Source organism: Petromyzon marinus, unplaced genomic scaffold (assembly GCF_048934315.1).
Source record: "Petromyzon marinus isolate PM22_M1 ecotype Great Lakes invasive population unplaced genomic scaffold, UKy_Petmar_22M1.pri1.0 PM_G_Scaffold_96, whole genome shotgun sequence".
Lineage (NCBI taxonomy): Eukaryota > Metazoa > Chordata > Hyperoartia > Petromyzontiformes > Petromyzontidae > Petromyzon > Petromyzon marinus.
The window spans coordinates 311,492-337,866 of record NW_027423053.1 but is presented as its reverse complement, the minus strand read 5'-3'; the positions used below and the strand labels follow the sequence as shown (position 1 = coordinate 337,866).

At 52.5% G+C, this 26,375-nt stretch overlaps 1 protein-coding gene across 1 annotated transcript in view; it reads right to left on the bottom strand.

The window, feature by feature from the left end:
* Positions 1–26,375, bottom strand: part of LOC142922446 (ephrin type-A receptor 5-like) — a 34,907-nt gene that overhangs the window by 952 nt on the left and 7,580 nt on the right. The window contains exons 3-16 of the mRNA XM_076063247.1: positions 24,561–24,625; positions 20,736–21,408; positions 19,967–20,122; positions 18,503–18,868; positions 16,630–16,754; positions 13,090–13,255; positions 12,079–12,181; positions 11,709–11,797; positions 8,011–8,136; positions 6,768–6,968; positions 5,385–5,446; positions 4,695–4,910; positions 3,879–4,028; positions 1,797–1,960 (exon numbers count right to left, since the gene is read on the bottom strand). Of these exons, the coding sequence (XP_075919362.1) occupies positions 1,797–1,960; positions 3,879–4,028; positions 4,695–4,910; positions 5,385–5,446; positions 6,768–6,968; positions 8,011–8,136; positions 11,709–11,797; positions 12,079–12,181; positions 13,090–13,255; positions 16,630–16,754; positions 18,503–18,868; positions 19,967–20,122; positions 20,736–21,408; positions 24,561–24,625 (2,662 nt within the window). The remainder of the gene's footprint in view (positions 1–1,796; positions 1,961–3,878; positions 4,029–4,694; positions 4,911–5,384; positions 5,447–6,767; positions 6,969–8,010; positions 8,137–11,708; positions 11,798–12,078; positions 12,182–13,089; positions 13,256–16,629; positions 16,755–18,502; positions 18,869–19,966; positions 20,123–20,735; positions 21,409–24,560; positions 24,626–26,375) is intronic.

The window sequence follows — 26,375 nt, the reverse complement described above, 5'->3', positions numbered from 1 at the left end:
AGACCCTCATTGGGACCGTGAGAAGGCCAAAGTGGTCGCGACGTTTGTGCCGCCCGCTCTCGTTTCCTGTTTTTGTTTTACTGGGAAGCGGTGCGCGTCATCATCACGTCGCCCCAGTGCTAGCGATGCTTACTACACAACGCACCGGGTACTCGTTTGAGGCCGAGTCGACCTAGTGGAGGCCCAGGACCGGTTCAGATAATCGTCATTGGTGTTGGCCGTGAGCGGGAATCAAATCCGGTGTCGCCGGGTTCGTAGGGCGGTGTGCTGACCACTATACCACCGCTCCCCACACGCACACACACACATACACACATACACACACACATACACACACATATACACACACACATACACTATCGCTACACTATCGCTCACACATACACACATGCACACACACACATACATACACATGTACACACATACGTACACACATACATACATACACACATACATACATACACACATACACACACATACATACACACACATACACACACACATACACACACACATACAAACATACATACAAACATACACACACATACACACATATACAAACATACATACACACATACACACACACATACACACACATACACACATACATAACAACAACCGCCATTCGCCACTAAGTGGCGGTGACGTCACCACGACGCTTGTGCCAGGCCATGCACACCTTGAGGCCACGTGGAGTGTCTAACGCCCGCTGGCAGGAGGTCACGGGACAGACCCAGCAGGTGCCACGGGTTGACTGACAGAACATGCTCTTCTGTCACTATGTAGTTCAGCAGATGTTCTTGCTTGCATCCATGATGGTGCGTGGATGCGCCGATGCCGGAACAGCGTGTTGGTAATGACAAGCCCATGGGCTGCACAAAAATTTAGCAGCCTCCTGCCGCTGTTATTGAGCTGATCTGGCTCATGCCTTCCAATCACTCCAGACCAGGTGACAGCATCATGACCAACTCAGGTGAGCACCTTTGACAGGTGCTCACCTGACTCATCGGCCTTGCCTGCATCCCTCCACGGATGTTCGTCTTCGGTGGGGGCATAACTAACCACGACCACCACTCCTTGCCTCCGGTTGATGGGAAGGCGAGCCCAAAGTAGCCTGGGGCTTACAGCTTCCCCCACCTCACCGCCACGCTTCCACGCCCCTTTCATTCTTTTGTTTAGATAGAAGAGCCACTCGCTCTCTGTTGTTTAGCAGTCTCCTGCCCCGAGTAGAGGACTATCCACCCCTCATGGTGGCAGGAGCCAGAGCCGGTCTACCGGACCTGCTGAATATCGCAGAGATCCAGGCGGTTCCGGTCCAGCTCCCGACAGAGGAGTGGCAGCCTCTCCTCCGCAGTGAGCGTTCGAACATTCCACGTGGCCACGCGTAGTGGTTTTTTGTTGTTGTTTCTGGAGGAGCTCCGATGGTGAGGATTCAGTCTCCCGGCTCCGCCAAATGGGGTTTTGGCCAGGAGATGTCATAGATGCCTGTCCTCCGGCACAAGCTTATTAATTAAAAATTTCATTCATGATTTAGTCGTAATTAATTGAAGGTGGAGGGGTTACCAACCCCTCGCACCCGTCCAGATCCCCCATTTGGTCGCTGTGGTGGTCACAAACATCATGAAGGGAAAGGCCAATTTAAATTGTCCCTCCTCCCACGGCACCGCCCACGACAGCGTTGCAGTCCGGCACCACGAAGAGGTAGGGGGTTGTTTTCTTGCTCCCCACACACACACACAGACACACGCACACACAGACAAACTCACACACACACAGACGCACACACACAAACGCACCTGGCCGTGTCGTGCAGCGCGTCAGTGACGGCGGTAACGAGGCGGCTGAACGAGGGCCGCCAGGAGCTCTCCTGCTGCCAGCAGCTCAGCATGAGGCGGCGGAGAAGCATGGGGCAGTCCATGGGGCACGGCAGACGCCAGCCGCCCTCTACTGCCTCCATCACCTGGGGGGTACGAGACCCATAGACTACTCACACAGAGACCCATACAGTACTACTCACACAGAGACCCATAGAGTACTACTCACACAGAGACCAATAGAGTACTACTCACACAGAGACCCATAGAGTACTCACACAGAGACCCATAGAGTACTCACACAGAGACCCATAGAGTACTACTCACACAGAGACCCATAGAGTACTACTCACACAGAGACCCATAGAGTACTCACACAGAGACCCATAGACTACTCACACAGAGACCCATAGAGTACTCACACAGAGACCCATAGACTACCCACACAGAGACCCATAGACTACTGACAGAGACCCATAGAGTACTACTCACACAGAGACCCATAGAGTACTACTCACACAGAGACCCATAGAGTACTACTCACACAGAGACCCATAGAGTACTACTCACACAGAGACCCATAGAGTACTACTCACACAGAGACCCATAGACTACTCACAGAGACCCATAGACTACTCGCACAGAGACCCATAGAGTACTACTCACACAGAGACCCATAGACTACTCACAAAAAGACCCATAGACTACTACTCACACAGAGACCCATAGACTACTCACACAGAGACCCATAGACTACTCACACAGAGACCCATAGACTACACGTACAGAGACCCATAGACTACACACAGAGACCCATAGAGTACTCACACAGAGACCCATAGAGTACTACTCACACAGAGACCCATAGACTACTCACAGAGAGACCCATAGAGTACTACTCACACAGAGACCCATAGAGTACTACTCACACAGAGACCCATAGAGTACTACTCACACAGAGACCCATAGACTACTCACAGAGAGACCCATAGAGTACTACTCACACAGAGACCCATAGAGTACTACTCACACAGAGACCCATAGAGTACTACTCACACAGAGACCCATAGACTACTCACACAGAGACCCATAGACTACTCACACAGAGACCCATAGACGACTCACACAGAGACCCATAGACTACTCACAGAGAGACCCATAGACTGCTCACACAGAGACCCATAGACTACACACAGAGACCCATAGAGTACTCACGCAGAGACCCAGAGACTACACACAGAGACCCATAGAGTACTCACGCAGAGACCCATAGACTACTCACACAGAGACCCATAGACTACTCACACAGAGACCCATAGAGTACTCACAGAGACCCATAGACTACTCACAGAGACCCATAAACTACTCGCACAGAGACCCATAGACTACTCACACAGAGACCCATAGACTGCTCACACAGAGACCCATAGACTACTCACACAGAGACCCATAGAGTACTCACACAAAGACCCATAGACTACTCACACAGAGACCCATAAACTACTCACACAGAGACCCATAGACTACTCACACAGAGACCCATAGACTACTCACACAGAGACCCATAGACTACTCACACAGAGACCCATAGACTACTCACACAGAGACCCATAAACTACTCACACAGAGACCCACAGACTACTCGCATAGAGACCCATGGACTACTCGCACAGAGACCCATAGACTCACCACACAGAGACCCATAGACTACTCACACAGAAACCCATAGACTAATCACACAGAGACCCACAGCCGCACACAGAGACCACAGACTACTCACACAGAGACCGCAGACACACACACAGAGACCCATAGACTACTCACACAGAGACCCATAGACTACTCACACAGAGACCCACAGCCGCACACAGAGACCACAGACTACTCACACAGAGACCCATAGACTACACACAGAGACCCATAGAGTACTCACACAGAGACCCATAGACTACACACAGAGACCCATAGAGTACTCACACAGAGACCCACAGCCGCACACAGAGACCACAGACACACACACAGAGACCACAGACACACACACAGGGGTGCCGATGCTGAACTCACGTCCCGGTTGCTCATGTCCCAGTACGGCCGTTCGCCGTACGACGTCACCTCCCACACGACGATGCCGTAGCTCCACACGTCGCTCGCCGACGTGAACCTGAGCTGTGCGATGGCCTCCGGGGCGGTCCAGCGGATCGGGATCTTCCCCCCCTGGTGGGGAACATTCACAACGGGACCTCGCCCTCGGGTCCGGCACGCGGGGCTCTCGCGGCCCGACGTCGTCGGCACGCGGCGAAGGGTTTGCCGGGTCAAAGCCGGCGTCGCGAGTTCGCGCCGCCTCGACGCGCCGAGCGTCGAGATTCACGGGTCCACACCGTCTCCGGTGTGGACCCGTGAATCCCAAAGACAACGGCACCGTACGCTGCACGTTCGCACTTTCACCGCGCGTGTGTGCATGTGTGCGTGTGTGTGTGTGCGCGTGTGTATGTGCGTGTGTGCGTGTGTGCGTGTGTGTGTGCGTGTGTGTGCGTGTGTGTGTGTGTGCGTGTGCGTGTGTGTGTGTGTGTGCGTGTGTGTGTGCGTGTGTGCGTGTGTGTGTGTGTGCGTGTGTGTGTATGCGTGTGTGTGTGTGTGCGTGTGTGCGTGTGTGTGTGTGTGAGGTTAATGCATTTCGCTCGACGCACGGCGGCGGCAAGTACTTTCGGCGAAAAACGGAAGCCCCTTAGGGAGCGGTAACGCCGCGCCGACACACGCCGGGCCGGCGCGGCTTTGCCTTCTCCTCGACTCCGGCCGAACGTCGGCCGAACGTCGGCCGAACGTCGGCCGAACGTCGGCCGTCGACGACGCCGGCGCTTCTTTTTTCCTGCCCCGCCTTACCCGGGAGGTGTACGCTCCCTCGGGGTCGGCGTCCAGTAGAAGCGTCCGCGAGAGGCCAAAGTCGGACACCTTGCACGTCAGCTCGCCACTCACGAGCACGTTGCGGGCGGCCAGGTCGCGGTGCACATAGCCCCTGCGGGACAGGTACTCCATGCCCGATGCGACGTCACGCAGCATCCCGAGCAGCTGGGTCACCACGAGGTGCCCCTTCTTCATCTAAACCGTGCCCGGCCAGAGGGGGGAGAGAGGGAGGGAGGAGGGGAGGAGAGGGGGGAGAGGGGGGAGGAGAGGGGGGAGAAGGAAGGGAGGGAGAAGAGGAGGCGATGAGGAGCCGCCTGGGTGACGTTGTGCTGCTTGTTGTGCGGCCGTCTGAAATGCTCTTCCGGGAGCTGCTATGTGCGTTTAAGTCATCGTTGTCTAAACTAATTTGTTTAGAACTCTCGCTTGTTGTGTTTAGTTTGTCCCCCCCCCCCCCCGCGCCAGTTGGCTACGTAAGGTACAAAGGAAGTTTGACGCAGACGCGTGCAGTTGTCACCACAAGCGGAGCCCCGGTTAGTAGGATCTACGGCACACACACACAACAATGCCACCGTGTGCTCTCCATTTGTGGACAGTTACACACACAACCGCTGAGGAGTGTGAGACTGCAACACACCGATGATCGCATCATTTGGCATTGCCACTTCTTACCCTGAGGAATAAATCCAAGGAATGGTTTTCCATGAATTCGGTGATGATCATGACAGGTTTACCTTCGTCGAGAGGACAAGAAAACCAAACGTTAGCAATCCACGCACAGCATTCACGACTTATACCGTAACATCATCACTTGGTCACATACACACCTTGTATCTCTGCCAAGATGCGTCGCTGTGGGTTCATACACAGGGACTCCTCTACTTACGAATGTTCCTCTTACGAACTCTCAGAGGTACAAACAAACCTGTTCGTACGTCCGGTTGCCCGTTCTGAACCGAGAGTCAGAGGTTCAACCTCTGCGCAATAGATGGTGGTGGCATCTACATCTGCAGAACGTGAAGAACCAGTGGCATCTACATCTGCAGAACGTGAAGAACCAGTGGCATCTACATCTGCAGAACGTGAAGAACCAGTGCATCTACATCTGCAGAACGTGAAGAACCAGTGCATCTACATCTGCAGAACGTGAAGAACCAGTGGCATCTACATCTGCAGAACGTGAAGAACCAGTGGCATCTACATCTGCAGAACGTGAAGAACCAGTGGCATCTACATCTGCAGAATGTGAAGAACCAGTGCATCTACATCTGCAGAATGTGAAGAACCAGTGGCATCTACAGCTGCAGAATATGAAGAACCAGTGGCATCTACATCTACAGAACGTGAAGAACCAGTGGCATCTACATCTGCAGAACGTGAAGAACCAGTGGTATCTACATCTGCAGAACGTGAAGAACCAGTGGCATCTACATCTGCAGCACGTGAGGAACCAGTGGCATCTACATCTTTAGAACATAAAGAACCAGTGGCATGTAGTGTATAGTAGTGTATAATGTAGTATAGAGGAGTGTAGTGTATAGTCGTGTATAGTGTTGTGTATAGTGTAATGTGCAGTGTGTATAGTGTAGTATAGAAGTACACCACACCGGTGTGTTGGAGAGCAAATCCACAACATTTCCAATCTGAGTACAATCACCAGTGATTACAACAACGGGCATAATCAACTGGACAGCCAGCTACATAACAGACTTGCCAGTTTTAAACTTGGTTCGAAGCTTTTGTGACTGCAGGAATTAATCTTTGGTTTTTTCGGTAAAGTCACGTATAAATAAGAAATAATAAAATAACATAATAGCGTCCGACGTTTCGGTTGTATACATCTGGGGTTATGTATTTCCCCTCTCTCTTAAATTTAGTTCTTCTGTACCTGATGATGGCTGCTTGCGTTGCAACCGAAACGTCGTACGCTATTATGTTATTTTATTACTTCTTATTTATATGTGACTTTACCGGAAAAAACAAACAAAGATTAATTGCCAGTTTTTAGTTTGTTTAAAATGCGTGTGGCATCGATTGGACGTTCTCGAAGCTCACTCTTGGTGACGACGCCCTCCAGGCGGACGATGTTGTCATGCTCGAACTGTCCCATGATGCTCGCCTCACACAGGAAGTCCTGCTGCTGCTGCTGCTTGCTGGATCCGCCCTTCAGCGTCTTGATGGCCACGCGCACTGTCGCCGCCCCTCCGCTGCTGCCCTGGCGCTTCAGGTATCCGACGTGCACCTTCTCAAACTCTCCTGCGGGCCGAGGGGTCGATGACAGTGGGTAGCACGTAGAGCAGGTGTGAGGACCCCCCCCCCCCCCCCCCCCCCGTCCAGCTGCTAAGTAAGGTTCGTCACGTGAATAAAACGTGCCGATTGCTTGCTGGTTGTGCACTGGCCGGTCGCTGTGTGGTGCATGCGTTGGGGAGTGTGAACCCACGGCAAACGACGGGGTGCTGCAAAACAATGTTAACACTTTTCGATTTGAAGCTTTCGTGACTGCGAGGATTCATCTTCTTTGGTTCTTTCGCTAAAGTCACCACCACGTAGAATGAGACTAAAATAATAAATTGCTAAAATAAAATAACGCGGTAAAACTCTCACGACGTTTCGGCCACAACGCAAGCGGCCTTCATCAGGTGAAGGGGACGAGACTGTCTGGAGGACAGCGCTGTCCAGACAGTCTCGTCCCCTTCACCTGATGAAGGCCGCTTGTGTTGTGGCCGAAACGTCGTGAGAATATTATTGTGTTATTTTATTTTATCAATTTATTATTTTATTCTCATTCTACGTGACTTTACCGAAAGAACCAAAGAAAATGTTAACACATATTGGACTATTGGTTTTTCATGGAAAGAGAACGGATAATAATAATACTACGCTGTAACATGATAACAAATCCATAATGGAGATTTTTTTTCTCTGGTTAGTGCACGTAAATTTATAAATGTATGGTTAAACTCGCCACCACCCGACCCAGCCAACTAGTAAGGCTTGTCACGTATGGATGATCTGGGTTCGCGAAAGCCTACGTGTTAAACATGATAACAAATGTAACGTTAATAGCTTCCAAAAGTCAAAGAGTTTCTCCCACTCGTTCGCCGTCGTTGTCACCGTGCGCCTGGAACCTTCTCCAGGCGGTCTCCAGAGCCCCGGAGGCACAAACATTTCTTGCGGCGGCGTTGCAAATTCTCAGCAGTGTCAACATTTGAAGTGGGCGCCCTGTGAGTAAGTTTTAGTTAACGGGTACCACGGTACAGACGTGCCCGCCCCCGTCCCCCCCCCCCCCCCCGTTCACCTGCTCCGATGACGCGTCCAAGTTTGATTCGCGAGGCGTCGATTTCCGTCGCGAACTCGCGGAGAGCATCGCTGGGCTCGTCGTAGTCGTGTGGGTCAATGTAGAGCCTGAAGCCCGGCATCTTCACTGTGGGTGGCAACGGCGAAATCAACCGTGCACAGGGTGTGTGTGTGTGTGTGAGTGTATGAGGGGTGGTGTGTGAGGGGTGGTGTGTGTGGGGTGGTGTGTGTGTGAGTGTCCGGCAAAACAACCCCCTACCTCCTCGCGGTGCCGGACGGGAAACTCTGTCGTGGACAGTGCTGTGGGGGGAGGGCCAATTCCGATTGGCCCCTCCTCTCATGGCGTCTGTGACCACCACAGTGGCTAAACGGGGGCTCTGGACGGGTACGAGGGGCCGGTAACCCCTCCACCTTCAACATTTTTACCACGAAACTACGAATAAAAAATGTAACTAATAAGCTTGTGCCGGAGGCCCCGGGGGGACAGGCGTCTATGACGTCTCCTGGCCAAACCCCAATTGGCAGAGCCAGGAGATTGAATCTCTACCCTCGGGTCTCCTCCAGAAACAACGAAAAGCCACTTCGTGTGGCCACGTGGAATGTTCGAACGCTCACTGCGGAGGAGAGGCTGCCACTCCTCTGTCGGGAGCTGGACCGGTACCGCCTGGATCTCTGTGGCATTCAGGAGGTCCGGTGGACCGGTTCTGGCTCCTGTCACAATGAGGGGTGGACAGTCCTCTACTCGAGGCAGCAGACTGCCAAACAACAGGGTGTGGCTCTTCTTTTGAACACAAGAATGAAGGGGGCGTGGGAGCGTGGTGATGAGGTGTGGGAAGCTGTAAGCCCCAGGCTACTTTGGGCTCGCCTTCCCATCAACCGGAGACGAGGAGTGGTGGTCGTGGTTACTTATGCCCCCACCGAAGACGAACATCTGTGGAGGGATGCAGGCAAAGCCGATGAGTCAGATGCCTTCTATGACCTGTCACAGGTGCTGGCTAAAGTGGCCCCTCGGGATAGAGTCATCTTGTTTGGTGACTTCAATGCCCGAGTTGGTCATGATGCTGGCACCTGGTCTGGAGTGATTGGAGGGCATGGGCCAGATCAGCTCAATAACAACGGTAGGAGGCTGCTTGATTTTTGTTCAGCCCATGGGCTTGTAATTACCAACACGCTGTTCCGACATTGGCGCATCCACACAACATCATGGATGCATGCCGGGTCCAAGCAAGAACATCTGCTGGACTACATAGTGACGAATCAGCGGATGCGAGCCCATGTCTTTGACACCAGGACCTACCGTGGAGCTGATCTGCCCTCTGACCATCGACTAGTCATCTGTGAGATGCGCCTGCCATTCTTCCACTCCGGTGGTGGGTGTACACCCAGGACCCCATTCCAACCTAAAGTGGCCTAGTCTCAGTTATCTGATGAAAGTTGCAAGCGAAAATTTCATCATCGCTTGAGGCTGGGGTTGGCATCGTCCCCCACTCCTCCTGATGTCGAGGGTAAATGGGCGAGGTTTAGGACTGTGACTCATGCAGCTGCATTGGCTGCTTTGGTTACGCAGTCCAGACCTCCCCAGAGACCCTGGCTGACAGAGGAGGTGATCAGGATAGTTTAGAAAAAGCGACAGGCCCACTGTCATCGGCTACAGAATCCCACATCAGAGAATGAGGAGGCTTACCGCATCCTTCGCTCGGAGGTTCGGAGAGCCGTGAGGCGCTGCAAGGATGGGTGGTGGTCGTGGGTTGCTGAGGAGATGGAGTCTGCCTCAGTGGCCCGTGATCACAAATCTCTATTTAACTCCATCAAAAAAGCAACCTGCAGCGCCACACCTATTACCAACATTAGGGGAAAAAACGGTGATCCAATCTCCGACCCCCAGGAACCGGTTTGCAGATTTGCTGAGCATTTCTGTGAGGTCCTGGAGGAGGGAAAATCTCTCAGCTAGGAAAACATCATGGCACAAAGTGGGGATGACCCTGCTGAGGCTGCGGTGCCTCAAATATTGGAAGAAGTCACCCCCTGTGAGTGGCTGGCTGAGGTGCCATCTGTTGAGGAAGCACTGAAGGCGATCCGGAGTCTGAGACCAGGAAAGGCACCGGGCAGAGATGATCTCCCAAGCGAAATGCTGAGGGAGGGTGGCGTTTGTGCACAGACTGCCCTATATGACATCATAACAACAGTCTGGACCACTGGACGGGTTCCGCAGGATTGTAAGGATGCCCTGGCGGTCCCCCTTTTTAAGAAGGGGGACCGCACAGACTGTAACAACTACAGGGGCATCTCACTCCTCAGTGTGCCGGGAAAGGTCCTGGCAAGGATTATTCAACATCGCCTTGCCAGGCACGCTGAGGAGAGGCTTGCGGAGCCCAAATGCGGTTTCAGGAAAGGGCGGTCCTGCACAGATGCGATATTTTCTGTCCGTCTGCTACAGCAGATGTGTAGGGAATTCCAGCAAGACCTACATCTCTGCTTTAGTGACCTGGTCAAGGCCAGGTCACACCGCCCTCTCCAGCTGCGACATGATTCCCAGTCGCACGCTCGTTGTCACGCGCTTCGCTCCGTCCCCGTTGCTCGAGGGTGAAGATGGCAATGGCGGTAACGGTGATTGTGGTTGGTGTGCTGGTGGCAGGTGGGGTTTTTGCCACCTCTTCGTGGGAAGAGGAAGAACACTGTCTCTCAATAGTGGAGGAGCGGAGAGCGACTTGTGCATGCATCAATGTCTTGAGTGGCGTACCACTACCACCACCAACATCGGAGGGTGGAGGAGCAATGCTCACAACAACGAGCGGAGCGCCGGGTGGCTAAAGCACAGCGGGTTGGCACAGTAGGGGGCACAGGTGGTGCATCAGCCAGTCATCTCAGTCAGTCGACCCGTGGCACCTGCTGGGTCTGCCCCGTGACCTCCTGCCAGTGGGCGTTCGACACTTCGCGTGGCCTCAGGGTGCACATAGCCTGGCACAAGCGTCGTGGTGACGTCACCGCCACTTAGTGGCGAATGGCGGTTGTTGTTGTGAGTGTATGAGGGGTGGTGTGTGAGGGGTGGTGTGTGAGGGGTGGTGTGTGTGTATGTGTGTGAGAGGTGTGTGTGTATGAGGGGTGGTGTGTGTGTGTGTATGAGGGGTGGTGTGTGTGTATGAGGGGTGGTGTGTGTGTGTGAGTGGTGTGTGCGTGTGTATGAGGAGTGGTGTGTGTGTGGGTGTATGAGTGGTGTGTGTGTGTGAGGTGTGTGTGTGTGTATGAGGAGTGGTGTGTGTGTGTATGAGTGGTGGTGTGTGTGTGTGTGAGAGGTGTGTGTGTATGAGAAGTGGTGTGTGTGTGTGTATGAGTGGTGTGTGTGTGTATGAGGAGTGGTGTGTATGAGGTGTGTGTGTGTGTATGAGAGGTGGTGTGTGTGTGTATGAGGAGTGGTGTGTGTGTGTGAGAGGTGGTGTGTGTGTGTGTATTAGAGGTGTGTGTGTGTGTATGAGAGGTGTGTGTGTATTAGAGGTGTGTGTGTATGAGTGGTGTGTGTGTGTGTATGAGTGGTGTGTGTATGTGTGTGTATGAGTGGTGTGTGTGTATGAGGTGTGTGTGTGAGAGGTGTGTGTGTGAGTGGTGTGTGTGTATGAGAGATGTGTGTGTGTATGAGATGTGTGTGTGTGTGTTTTAGAGGTGGTGTGTGTGTCTGTGCGCGCGAGGTGGAGCAGCGTTTACCCCGCACGCTGTAGAAGCGAGGTCGTCTCTCTTCGCGAGGCTCCGACTCTGCTGCTTGCCAGTGACCACTCCTCCTCCTGCTCCTCCTCCTTCAAACGCAACGCGATGCACGCAGCCATCAAGGCGGCGGCGGCAGTGCTGAAGAAGCGAGTTCGCTCTGGAGGGTGCCGCCTCTTACCCAACGTTCAGGGAGATTGCCTCTTGGTGGTGCAGCCAGATCACGTGGGAACACTCAGAACGCCCGTTGGACCCCCCCCCCCAGTGTGACCCCCCCCAGTGTGACCCCCCCCCCAGTGTGACCCCCTCAGTGTGACCCCCCAGTGTGACCCCCCCCAGTGTGACCCCCCCCCCCCAGTGTGACCCCCCCCACCTCTTCTTGACGATGATGCAGGCAGTAGCGATGAGCAGTATCAGCCCCACGAGGCCAGCGGACAGCGAGGAGGCCCAGAGGGTCACTTCCTGAGTCGCTTGTGCTGGGGGAGGGGGAGGGAAAGAGTTACAAACACATCCTTCACTTACTACAACAACCACAACAACCACAACAACCACAACAACAAACACAACAACTACAACAACACCACAATAACCACCAACACAACAACAAACAACAGGACAACACCTACAACAACAACCACAACAACTACAACAGACAGGACGGGTGGGGTGGTGGTGCTGTTGGTGGGGTCGTGGTAGGTTGGTAGTGGGGTTGGTGGTGGCGTAGTGGTTGGGTGGGGATGGTGCTGGTGAGTGGTGGTGGTGGTGGGTGGTGGTGGTGGTGGTCCTTGTGGCGTAGTGGTTGGGTGGGGATGGTGCTGGTGAGTGGTGGTGGATGGGTGGTGGTGGTGGCGTAGTGGTTGGGTGGGGATGGTGCTGAGGTGATGGGGATGGTGCTGGTGAGTGGTGCTGGTGAGTGGTGGTGGTGGGGTGGTGGTGGTGGCGGCGTAGTGGTTGGGTGGGGATGGTGCTGGGGTGGTGGTTGGTGGTGGTGGGGTTGGTAGTGGTTGGTGGTGGGTGGGTGGTGATTGGTGGTGGGTGGTGCTAGTTGGTGGTGGTGGGGTGGTGGTTGGGGGTTGGTGGTGGTGGGGTTGGTGGTGGTTGGTGGTGGTGGGGTTGGTGCTGGTTGGTGGTGGGTGGGTAGTGGTTGGGTAGTGGTTGGGTAGGGTTGATGCTGGTTGGTGGTGATTGGGTGGTGGTGGCTGGTGGTGGTGGGTGGTGGCTGGATTGGGTGGTGGTGATGATTGGGTGGTGGTGGTGATTGGGTGGTGGTGGTGATTGGGTGGTGGTGGTGATTGGGTGGTGGTGGTGATTGGGTGGTGGTGGTGATTGGGTGGTGGTGGTGATTGGGTGGTGGTGGTGATTGGATGGTGGTGTTGTTGCTCACGTGCGGGAGACGTCTGGAAGTGGAGTGTGGGGCTGTAGTCTCCGTAGCCGGCGGCGTTGCGAGCGCGGACCTGCAGTGAGTAAACCGCGGCATGCCGGAGCCCCGTCACGTTGATGCTCGGCACGCTGGAGATCAGCCTCATTACCTCTCTCTCGTCGTCGTCATCCTGGTGGGGGGGGGGGTACAGATGGGGGGGGGGGGGTACAGATGGGGGGGTACAGATGGGGGGGGGATGGGTTCAGACTCATCCCACAGAGACCCATTGAACCTGGGTCACGTGGTTCACAGCATATTGTTGTGTTAACTCTACTGCCCTCCACTTGCTAATGCAAAGACAAAGAACCCCCGTATAGTGTCAGCAGACTGTCGGGGCGAGTGCTGTTAGCGGCCACCTATGGAGGCACACGAGGGGGTGGGTGGTCAGCACCACGCCCGGCCGCCTTTGTATCCACAGTGGTGATGTTGTTGTATACGGCCCTTTTTCCACAATTAATATCCATAAGAATATTTACGGATGCATACACCTAGATTTCTTTTTCCTTTCTTTCGTGACAAACAATTTATATTTTTTAATGAATAAAACCCGTAAGCCAGAAACACGAAAAACCAGATGTCGGTCATAAACAGGCCATATATATATAAAGAAATAATAAAACTCTCAAGGCGAGGAGGATGTAACAGCTATCGGCAAACATCTCCAGGTGAACAAGAGTTTGATGGGCCCTTAGGAAAGGTCCCTCCGAGGTCAGAACACCAAGAGAGTAGACACGGAGACGCCAACAGGGTAAATCGTATACATATTCTTTTCCTTATTTGCCAGTAAAAAAAAAGGCAACAACAAGAATAAGATAGAATTAGCGATCCTAACGCTCACTCCAATTAAGAACAGGCCACCAGACACATCAGTGAATATTATCCAATGATTAATTCGCTATCAAATGATTTTCACCTTTAATACTTTTACTGTTAAAACAAAGCTTGGAGCAGGAATACCAAGTCACATCAAAGGTTATCGAGAAGGAATGAGACAACGGGTAAACTTGCAAAATAATTTAAACAATATCCCAAGCAACCCCGACCACCTTTGTCCCTCTCACAGCGCGGAGAAGCAGGAATTACACCTTATCACAAGGGGCCATCTGGAAAAGCCAGCCGGGTTTGATGAGGAGACACACCCCACCCCACACACGGCAACCAGGCAAAGACAGTTTTAAAGAAAATTGCAATATAATATTAATAATAACAACGTGTTAACCTTACACGACATTCCATTATAGAACCTTACAGAACCAAGGGATATGGATTCCAACAATCAAGAAACGGACCTCTTAAACTCAGGATGATAATTATTTTTCTTTTTAATAATTCTATCATAACAATTCGAACCTCGGTAAAACCGAGAGGTGTCGGGAGGACGTAGTTACAAACACGAGTCTTGGCGAACATGGGACCAAATGGTATTTGAGAAATATAAGTCGAAAGTATAAAGAGGTGCTCCCGACCACCTTTGTCTCTCCCGAAGAGCGCGAGAGAGGAATTTCACGCCAGGGCAAACAGATCGTTATCGCGGGGACCATCTGCCACACACGGGACTTAGTAGTGGCCCCCACCCCACCCTGCACACGGGCAGCAAAAGAGCGTATCTACTCGTTCACCAACATCCGTCGAGTCCGAACCAACTACTGAAAGAAGAATCAACTGATACGTATGATACACTGCCCCCCACTACACGACAAACCAGACGTCTGCTTGACGCAAAGAATCGATTCCGAACATTGGCCTACTCTTTCACCACTCATACCATTCAACACACACACACACGGGTCATTAACAAAGCCTAAAACCTCAAGCCATTGAACCATCCGTGATTGTGGAAACATCGCAACGACCGAGTGAATAATCCATCGTTTTTAAGAGTGTTCATAATTTTCCTCTGTAATATTGTGCTGGGGCTGTACTTCTAACCGCATAAATTACCAACTGACCCATTAACAAGGATTAATTCTTGGCACCTCACCACGGAGCGCCGCTCGCGGGGGTGAAGAGCGTGCTCAACCGGTTCCCTGTCAGGGATCTGGCCACAATTAATTAAAAGATTGGCCCGAGATAAGGATCTAAAAAGGAAACATCGCCACCCATTGAGTCGCGTTGAGAAGTCGATTAGAAATACTTGAGTCGTTCGTTAATATTTTCTTTCTACATAATCTTGCTGGTATCCACGAATGAAATAACGAATTCAAACGCATATTTGTGCCTCCAAGAATAATACTGGTTGGAGTGCCCTTTCAACGAGTAGCGTTGCATAATAATTAGTCATCCTATTGTTAACAACGTGACAATAATTGCATTAAGGGCCGCGCATGATCAATGACCGAATGCTGTGTTGTGTGACAATTCAAGTAACGAAGCATTGCGGCCATCGAGTGTTGTTGATAAGGTAATTAGAAGTATTTCAGTCGAACGCTTTAAATTCATAATCGTTATGAATCAATGAACGAACATCAACGTGGTACTGTGCTGACGATTTCAAGCATAATAACTTCGCATATCAGAATGTATTAAGGATTGGATACGAATCAAAGACCAAGTGCCGTATTGTGTAACAATTCAAGTATACGAGTTTGCATATTATAAAGTTAAGGTTTGATAGAATAGTTCGCATATTTTTAATCTCTCTCTCAACAACCGATCGATTGCGTTACGCGTCGGGAATTAACCACAGGTGCCGCTATCGAGGTGAAACAACGCAATCGTGATGTTATTATGTTAACGCTGTGTTGAAATTCCAAATCCAGAGATTGAGTTTTCATATTATCCAAAAATTAAAGTTAGCTAGAAATAAAATTGATAAAAGCAGAACGTTTGTGTGTGATTCTTCCTGAAATCCTGCATAATATTGTTCTGCGTATGAGATCTGAATCCTGGGGACCTATCATAAGTACACTATCACCACACATAATCCATAACACACATAATTCATAATGTTCAATCGAGAGTAATCGTATCCTTATCGATAATACGGAATTAAAGAGCAGAGTCGAATCGACTCTCTCTCATTCACGCTCACAACGCCTGCGTCACTGCATACGATTAATTGCGTTATTCCAATTCATAACACAATCCTCGTCACCGAGGCTCGACCTTATAATCCATAACGACCTGCATTATCATAACCACGCTCACTCGCATAAATTAATACGATTATCTCTCGAATCAGCATAATTTATGCACATAATTACACTGATTAACATAATTTCGGATAAATTATGCGAATTTCATAACACCTATATATACAACAATGTTTACTACACACCGCACCAGGGTACTCAATTTGAGGCTGAGTCGACCTAGGGGAGACCCAGGACTCGTTCAGATTATCGTCACCGGTGCCGGTTGCCGTGAGCGGGAATCGAACTCGAGACGCCGAGTTCGTAGCGCAGCGTAGCGCGTATCGCTGCACCACCGCTCAGCACGCACGCGCGTGCACATTCACACGCACACGCGCGCAAGTAAAATGGATAATCGCGAGCCGCTACGCACCTCGTCAAAGCATTTGACTTCATAGTCCATAACGATGCCATTGGGCTGCTCCGGCTCGGCCCAGGTCAACAGGACGGCGTCTTCAGAGACGATCTCCGTGTGGACACGCACCACGGGTGACGGTGCTGCGGGCAATCACAGCATGTGGTCACGCGCTAACTCGTTTGTTTACCCCCCTGGCCAACGTCTCGAGGTGCGGTGAGTGACAATCGGTGTGCGTTTCCCCTTGCTGCTGAATGAAATACGAGTTGCGGTGAGATGTTCAAACACCAAGCAGACGGACGCCGCTTTGCGAGCAATCAACTCAACTTGCAACAGCCACACACGCGGTGCTTTGTGGTGAACATGCGAACATGGCTATGATGATGATAATTATAACAGATGTCTTTAAGAATAATAATTAGAGTGGTATATGCATTAAGAATAATATAATTATAATGTTACATGTGTAGTGGAGTAACACGCGCGCTGGGGGGGTTTGCAAGCGGTGTGCACGGATGTGTGAGGTCGCATCGGGGCGAGCAGGAGCAGCGAGAGACGCCCAAAAAAGATGCAGAGCGGTGATTGGCTGGCTGCCAATGCAGGCGGACAATTTAGATGCAGAGCGGTGATTGGCTGGCTGCAAATGCAGGCGGACAACTAAGATGAAGAGCGATGATTGGCTGGCTGCAAATGCAGGCGGACAATTTAGATGCAGAGCGGTGATTGGCTGGCTGCAAATGCAGGCGGACAACTAAGATGCAGAGCGGTGATTGGCTGGCTGCAAATGCAGGTGGCCAATTTAGATGCAGAGCGGTGATTGGCTGGCTGCAAATGCAGGAGGACAATTTAGATGGAGAGCAGTGATTGGCTGGCTGCAAATGCAGGCAGACAACTAAGATGCAGAGCGGTGATTGGCTGGCTGCAAATTCAGGCGGCCAATTTAGATGCAGAGCGGTGATTGGCTGGCTGCAGATGCAGGCGGACAACTAAGATGCAGAGCGGTGATTGGCTGGCTGCAAATGCAGGCGGCCAATTTAGATGCAGAGCAGTGATTGGCTGGCTGCAAATGCAGGCGGACAATTTAGATGCAGAGTGGTGATTGGCTGGCTGCAAATGCAGGCGGACAACTAAGATGCAGAGCGGTGATTGACTGGCTGCAAATGCAGGCGGACAATTTAGATGCAGAGCGGTGATTGGCTGGCTGCAAATGCAGGCGGCCAATTTAGATGCAGAGCAGTGATTGGCTGGCTGCAAATGCAGGCGGACAACTAAGATGCAGAGCGGTGATTGGCTGGCTGCAAATGCAGGCGGCCAATTTAGATGCAGAGCGGTGATTGGCTGGCTGCAAATGCAGGCGGACAACTAAGATGCAGAGCGGTGATTGGCTGGTTGCAAATGCAGGCGGCCAATTTAGATGCAGAGCGGTGATTGGCTGGCTGCAAATGCAGGCGGCCAATTTAGATGCAGAGCGGTGATTGGCTGGCTGCAAATGCAGGCGGACAATTTAGATGCAGAGTGGTGATTGGCTGGCTGCAAATGCAGGCGGACAACTAAGATGCAGAGCGGTGATTGGCCGGCTGCAAATGCCAACTAAGATGCAGAGCGGTGATTGGCTGGCTGCAAATGCAGGCGGCATTGTCTTTAATCATAATATAATTATCATGTTTTTGCATAGCATTTAAGAATAATATTATTATAATGTTATGTGCATGTTATAGCTTTTAAAAAAGGAGAATGTATTTTTAAAAAAATATTTTAAAAAACCATTTAAAAAAGATAGAAAAAAAATATTTGACAAAAGCAACTAAATATCTAAAGATGAAAAAGAGATTTCAAAAAAAGAAAGACGATGGCCGTGAGCGAGAGGAGGAGGGGGGGGACGACGACTCACGATCCCGTGACGTGGCGACGTGGACGGCCGCGAACGCCGAGGGGACGCCGCTCAGGCGGGAGACGCCATTGGTGGCGTGCACCTCCAGGGTGTAGGCGGCGTTCTCACGCAGGCCGCTCACCTCCACCGAGGCGTTCGTCAGCGGGAGCGGAGGCCGGAACCTCACGGCCGGGCCGCATGGCGGCGCCGGCTCCTGGCCCCTCTCCCCACCCCCCCCCCGCAGGGGGGGCGGGTGGAGCCGGCACACGACGGAGTAGGCGAGGTCGGAGCGCCCGCCGGGATTCGCCGGCGGGCTCCACCGGAGCGTCACCGAGGCGGCGGCGGAGAGCGGCGAGGTGACGACGTCCCTGGGGGCCGACGGCGGCTCTGGCCGGGGGGGGGGGCGGAACGGAGTTTATAGAGTAGTGTAGTAGGTAGTGTATAGTGTAGTGTATAGTGTAGTGTATAGCGTAGTAGTGTATAGTGTAGTGTAGTACTGTATAGTAGTAGTGTATAGTGTAGTGTATAGTGTAGTGTATAGTGTAGTGTATAGTGTAGTGTAGTAGGTAGTGTATAGTGTAGTGTATAGTGTAGTGTATAGTAGTGTATAGTGTAGTGTAGTGTATAGTGTAGGGTAGTAGTTTATAGTGTAGTGTATAGTGTAGTGTAGTAGGTAGTGTATAGTGTAGTGTATAGTGTAGTAGTGTATAGTGCATAGCAGTGTATAGTGTAGTGTATAGTATAGTGTATAGTGTAGTAGTGTATAGTGTAGTGTATAGTGTAGTAGTGTATAGTGTAGTGTATAGTGTAGTGTATAGTGTAGTGTGTAGTGTAGTGTAGTAGGTAGTGTATAGTGTAGTGTAGTAGTGTATAGTGTAGTAGTGTATAGTGTAGTGTAGTAGTGTAGAGTGTAGTGTAGTAGTGTATAGTGTAGTGTAGTAGTGTATAGTATAGTGTAGTAGTGTATAGTGCAGTGTAGTAGTGTATAGTGTAGTGTATAGTGTAGTGTAGTAGTGTATAGTGTAGTGCAGTAGTGTATAGTGTAGTGTATAGTGTAGTGTATAGTGTAGTGTGTAGTGTAGTGTAGTAGGTAGTGTATAGTGTAGTGTAGTAGTGTATAGTGTAGTAGTGTATAGTGTAGTGTAGTAGTGTAGAGTGTAGTGTAGTAGTGTATAGTGTAGTGTAGTAGTGTATAGTATAGTGTAGTAGTGTATAGTGCAGTGTAGTAGTGTATAGTGTAGTGCATAGTGTAGTGTAGTAGTGTAGTGTATAGTGTAGTGTAGTAGTGTATAGTGTAGTGTATAGTGTAGTGTATAGTGTAGTGTGTAGTGTAGTGTAGTAGGTAGTGTATAGTGTAGTGTATAGTGTAGTGTATAGTGTAGTGTAGTAGTGTAGTGTATAGTGTAGTGTAGTACTGTATAGTGTAGTGTAGTAGTGTATAGTGTAGTAGTGTATAGTGTAGTGTATGGCGCATAGTGAACGAACTTGCACAGGCCACAGACTGGGGCTCGCCGCTGGGCCGGAAGTATCCATCGTGGCAGGTGCAGGACGTCGCTCCGATGACGCTGCCCGTGCTGTGTGGCGGACACCGGGAGCAGGAGCTGTCTTGGGCCGTCTCCTTATAAGAGCCCTGCTCACACACTGCACGCACAAAGGTCCCGCCCCCCGACCTGTAGCCTTTACAGACTCAGTTTAACACCTTTATTATGAACCTTTACAGACTGTTGGTGCTGTCAGTAGCGAGAGATGGGGAGAGAGATGAGCAGATGGGGAGAGAGATGAGCAGATGGGGAGAGAGATGAGATGGGGTGGGTGAGAGAGTGCGTGGGTGGGTAAGTGGTTGGGTGAGTGAGAAAGTGGGTGAGTGAGTGGATGAGTAGGTATGTGGGTGGGTGAGTGGGTGGGTGAGTGGGTGAGTGGGTGAGTGAGTGAGTGAGTGGGTGAGTGAGTGGTTGGGTGAATGGGTGAGTGAGTGAGTGGGTGGGTGGGTGAGTGAGTGAGTGGGTGGGCGAGTGAGTGAGTGGGTGGGTGAGTGGTTGAGTGAGTGAGTGGGTGAGTCAGTGGGTGAGTGAGTGAGTGGGTGGGAGGATAAGTGGTTGGGTGGGTGGGTGGGTGAGTGAGTGAGTAGGTGAGTGAGTGGGTGAGTGAGTGGGTGAGTGGGCGAGTGAGTGTGTGGGAGGTCCGCTGGGTCTTTCCACATCTCTCTCGAGGGTAAGCGATGATGAATCTACTAAAACAAATCCCAACGCGTCACCTTGGCAGGCGTTCCCCGCCTGCTGGTACCCGGCACGGCAGACGCAGCTCCCGGGGTGGCCCTCCCACTCGCCGTCGGCGTTGCAGAACATCGCCGGCTCCGGCTCCCCCTCGGGCCGGAGCGCGTGGCCCACGCACGCCCCCGTCACCTCCGACAGCGCCCACGGCCCGTCGCCGGCGGCCGGAGCGTCGGGGAACTCGGCGAGGCGGACCGCGAGGGCCGGGCAGCGCCTGCGGTAGACGCGCACGGACGCCAGCCACGCGCAGGCCCCCGTGTCGCGGAACGCCAGACGGAGGCCGCCCCGGGAGAGGGGCCCCACGTCGCCCGCCGCCTCGACCTCCGACCCGCCCGAGCCGACGACGTCGACCTTGGAGAAGAGCCGCCGCTCGTCGTCGGCGAAGACCCCGGCGGCGACGTCGCCGGGGTCGTCCGACTCCCGGTAGTAAACGTCCAACGTGTCGTCGTCGCAGCCGGCGGCGGAGGCGGCGGCGGCCGGGAGGCGACGGGGGCACCGGCGCCGTAAGCTGAAGCGGAACTCGAGGAAGATGCGGCGAGCGTCGCCGCGCGGGATCCAGGCGGTGCGCAGCCACTTGTCCTGCCTGGGCACGGCGGGGCGGCACTGCGCCTGGTACAGCCTGGGCCTTGAGCGTTGGCCACTCGTAGGCTGCTGCCACTGCGGTCGTGGTGAGGGGAGAGGGAGTGGAGTGTGGGAGGGAGTGTGGGGGGGAGTGTAGATGTCACAGTGATTCTGAAACATTGTTCTCCACTCCTTGAATCAATTTTTATAACCTGTAAACCGTTTTACTCGCCTCGCGAGTTCGCGTCGCTCATTTTGGTCGGAGTTTATTTGCCGCCGTGTCCTCAGGTTAAAGAGGCCCAACGCATGCTCGCCGATCAGATTCTGAGTGTGGAGCGAGCAAATCCAGATTCGTTGGTTATCGTACTTGGCGACTTTAACAAAGGTAATCTCAGCCACGAACTCCCCAAATACATACAATTCATTAAATGCCCAACCAGAGAAGGGAACACTCTGGATCACTGCTACACTACAGTCAGTAGAGCCTACCACGCCGTCCCCCGAGCAGCACTAGGACACTCTGACCATGCCATGGTCCACCTGATTCCTGCATACAGGCAGAAACTAAAACTCTGTAAACCTGCTGTGAGGACATCTAAACAGTGGACCAGTGAGGCTGTGGAAGATTTGCGGGCGTGCTTAGACTGTACTGACTGGGATATGTTCACGACTGCTACCAATAGTCTGGATGAACTCACAGAGGCTGTGACGTCCTACATCAGCTTCTGTGAGGACTGCTGTATCCCAACACGTAACAGGGTGAACTTTAACAACAACAAGCCCTGGTTCTCAGCAAAGCTCAGAAGGTTGAGGTTGGAGAAGGAGGAAGCGTTTAGGAGTGGAGATAGAGACAGATTCAAGGAGTCGAAGAACAGGTTTAGCAAAGCGGTGAGAGAGGCTAAACGACTGTACTCAGAGAGACTAAAACACCAGTTCTCTACTAACGACTCTGCTTCTGTCTGGAGAGGGCTCAGGCAGATCACCAACTACAAGCCCAGAGCTCCCCACACCACTAACGACTCCCGCCTGGCCAACGACCTGAACGAGTTCTACTGCAGATTTGAAAGACAATTGGACTGTCCTGAACTACCCCTTCCCACTCAAGAGGCCCCATCCCCCACCCATACTACAGAGACGACTCTCTCCTTTCAGGAGGGAGACATTAATAGACTTTTCAAGAGGCAGAATCCACGCAAAGCAACCGGGCCGGACTCTGTCTCTCCAGCCACCCTCAGGCACTGCGCTGACCAGCTGTCTCCGGTGTTCATCTACCTCTTTAACACCTCCCTGGAGACATGCCATGTACCAGCCTGTCTCAAGTCCTCCACCATCATCCCTGTGCCCAAAAAGCTAAGGCCAACAGGACTAAATGATTACAGGCCGGTCGCCCTTACATCTGTGGTAATGAAGTCTTTTGAGCGCCTGGTCCTGGCACACCTCAAAGCCATCACAGACCCTCTCCTGGACCCCCTTCAGTTTGCCTACAGAGCCAACAGGTCTGTGGACGACGCAGTTAACATGGCCCTCCACTTCATCCTACAGCATCTGGACGCCCCAGCATCCTACGCTAGGATCCTGTTTGTGGACTTCAGCTCTGCCTTCAACACCATCATCCCTGCCCTGCTTCAGGACAAGCTCTTCCAGCTGAACGTGCCCTACTGGATCACAGACTTCCTGTCTGACAGGAAGCAGTGCGTTAAGCTGGGAACACAAGTCTCTGACTCCAGCTCCATCAGCACCAGAACTCCTCAGGGCTGCGTCCTTTCCCCACTGCTCTTCTCTCTGTATACCAACAGCTGCACCTCCAATCATCTGTCCGTCAAACTCTTGAAGTTTGCGGACGACACCACCCTCATTGGGCTGATCTCTGGTGGGGATGAGTCTGACTATAGGTGGGAAGCTGACAACCTGGTGACCTGGTGTAGCCAGAACAACTTAGAGCTAAATGCTCTAAAGACAGTTGAGATGGTTGTGGACTTCAAGAAGAATACAGCCCCACTCACCCCCATCACCCTGTTAGACTCCCCAGTCAAAAGTGTAGAGTCCTTCCGCTTCCTGGGCACTATTCTCTCCTGGGACCTCAAGTGGGAACTGAACATCAGCTCCCTCACCAAGAAAGCTCAACAGAGGATTTACTTTCTATGGCAGCTGAAGAAATTCAACCTGCCAAAGACAATGATGGTGCAATTCTATACAGCAATAATTGAATCCATCCTCACCTCCTCCATAACCGTCTGGTACGCTGCTGCCACTGCCAAAGACAAGAGCAGACTGCAGCGTATCATCCACACTGCTGAGAAGGTAATTGCCTGCAATCTACCAACCCTCGAGGACCTGCACACGACAAGGACCATGAGGCGAGCGAGGAAGATTGGGTTTCCTGCCGGTAAGGCATCACTCTCGACAGCCCAGGGGGGGGAACAGGAGCGCGGCGGCCCTTCCCCGCCCGGTGAGGAGTGCAGCGGCGGCAGCTCCCACACTAGTGGAGAGTCTGGGGGCGTCGGTACTTTGCGGGCAGGGTCGCAGGCAGGAGAGATCCCGGGGGCCGACGACCCTAACATAATCATCATCAGGTGTGAAAACCACAGCAAGAAATTTAGAAAAAAGTGGCGTTTTTTTAACGTTAGCACCACGGAGAGCGATTTGGCAGTTCAGAAGGACGAGTCCATCTATGTTCGGAAAAGAGGAGGGGGGAGACGAAAAATAATGGATGAGGTCTGAAGGCCACCGTAAGCGTGAACAATCAATTAAGACCCGAAATGGTTTATCAAATCCTTCCAATGATTGCTAAGCCAAAATCCATCTTCTCGGTTGAAATTGTCTCTGTGTTTGTATATGTGAATAGACTCATGAACGAATCTCTCATGGTAGCCAGATGGCTTGCAAAGAACCTCTGTCTTGGAGAAGTCAATGTCATGTGAGCCTACTGAATTATAACAGTGATCTGCCACGGCCGAGGTGTTGGTCCTACCGTGTTTCAGGTCTGCTTTGTGTTCACGAATGCGGTCCGAGACATGTCATTTGGTTTCTCCAATATAACTACTCCCACCGAGGCAACTTAGCGTTGTCTGTATTTATTTAAAGTTGCGCATTTTGATGATGTGACGTCACATTTCTCAAACCTCCCTCTCTCGTCACGCATCGTCACAAATGTCTGACCCCGCCCCCTAAGTGCGTGACGTCATCTATGGACGCCCCTCCCCCCCCGAACATCCACGGAGGTCTCGTGGCCTCCACGCTCGACTCACCCCGTCGGGCGGGGAGGCGACCCAGCCGAGGTCGCCCTGCACGGTCTCCGTGTCGAGCAGGTCCACTGCGGCGGGGTGGGTGGGTGGGGGGAGAGACACGCGCACGCGCGCACACAGAGAGAGACGAAGTTTCAAGTTTGTTAGGTACGAGCTGTACTACCCGGCTACGCCCGGGACGAGGATTCACCACGTCCCCCCAGTGGCGATGTTCACACAGCAGAGCAGGTACTCGTTTGATGCCGAGTCGACCTAGGGAAGGCCCAGGACCGGTAAAAAAATAATCGTCACCGGCGGTGGCCGTGAGCGGGAATCGAACTCGGGTCACTACACTACAACGCGTTACGCTTCCACGTGCGCGGGTCACGTGACAGATTTGACGTCACAGCTCACTTGACGTGCAAAAAAAATAGATGCATTATTGAGCTACCCCCCTAAAGAAAAAGCAAAAGTGTATTTTTATAATTTTAGGATGGTGTACAGTCTGGAAAGCATCCACGTGGCAAATTTCCAGTTTGTTGCATGTCGGGAAGTACGCTAAACATTTTGAACAGACACGCACAATCACAACTTTGCCTTTTATATCTATGGAGATAGCGTTGTGAGCCATGCGGCTCTCAAGTCGGGTGCAGCCGCAACAAACAAAATATGAACACAGAACATCTTAAAGCGACAACGCGTAACAGAAACATCCTGGAAAAAAAAACAGCAAATATTTAATATAAAACGCCGCGTGCAAAAAATCCCCACCACCGTGTACACGACGGCTGTCACGGACTGCCGGGGCAAGTGCTGCTGCTGCTGCTCACGAGTAGCAGCACCTACCAAGGCTACCGGCACTGTGGCACACGAGGGCGTGGGTGGCCAGCACCACGCCCGGCCGCCTTTGTCTCCCCAGTGGCGATGTTTACTACACACCGCACCAGGTTACTCATTTGAGCTTGAGTCGACCTAGGGGAGGCCCAGGACCGGTTCAGAGAATCGTCACTGACGGTGTTGGCCGTGAGAGGGAATCGAACTTGGGTCGCCGGGTTCGTAGCGCAGCGCGCTAACAACAACAACCGCCATTCGCCACTAAGTGGCGGTGACGTCACCACGACGCTTGTGCCAGGCTATGTGCACCCTGAGGCCACGTGAAGTGTCGAACGCCCGCCGGCAGGAGGTCACGGGGCAGACCCAGGTGCCACGGGTCGACTGACTGAGATGACTGGCTGATGCACCACCTGTGCCCCCTACTGTGCCAACCTGCTGTGCTTTAGCCACCCGGCGCTCCGCTCGCTGTTGTGAGCGTCGCTCCTCCGCCCTCCGTTGTTGTTGGAGGGCGACTGCCTCCAACTGCCCAGTAGCATCCTTCACGAGCCTCCTCCACAGAGGCCGATCTTGACACCGCTGGTACTAGTCATCGGCAAGTCCACTCAGCTCCACGTCCTCCTGTACCACATCACTCCATCTCTTCTCTAGCCCGTGCCGCGCCCGCTTAGCCCCCTCAATCCGGCCAAACAAAAGCTGTTTCGGCATGCGGTGGCTGGGCATGCGGGCTACATGACCCAGCCATCGCAGCCTTGCCTGCCGGAGGAGCTCACCGATGGGACCCTGCCCAGATCTTTCAAGGATTTGTGAGCTCCTCACACAATCCAGTCTGGTTAAACCCAGGATGGATCGTAGGCAGGCCAGCCTAAATGTTTCTAACCGGCGAAGATGTTCCATTAGGGGGGTCCACGTTTCGCAAGCGTAGAGAAGGGAGGGAATGACCGTGGCCGAGAAGACCTGAAGCTTAGTGCGGAGCGACAGACCAGGTAGCTTCCACACAGCGTTACG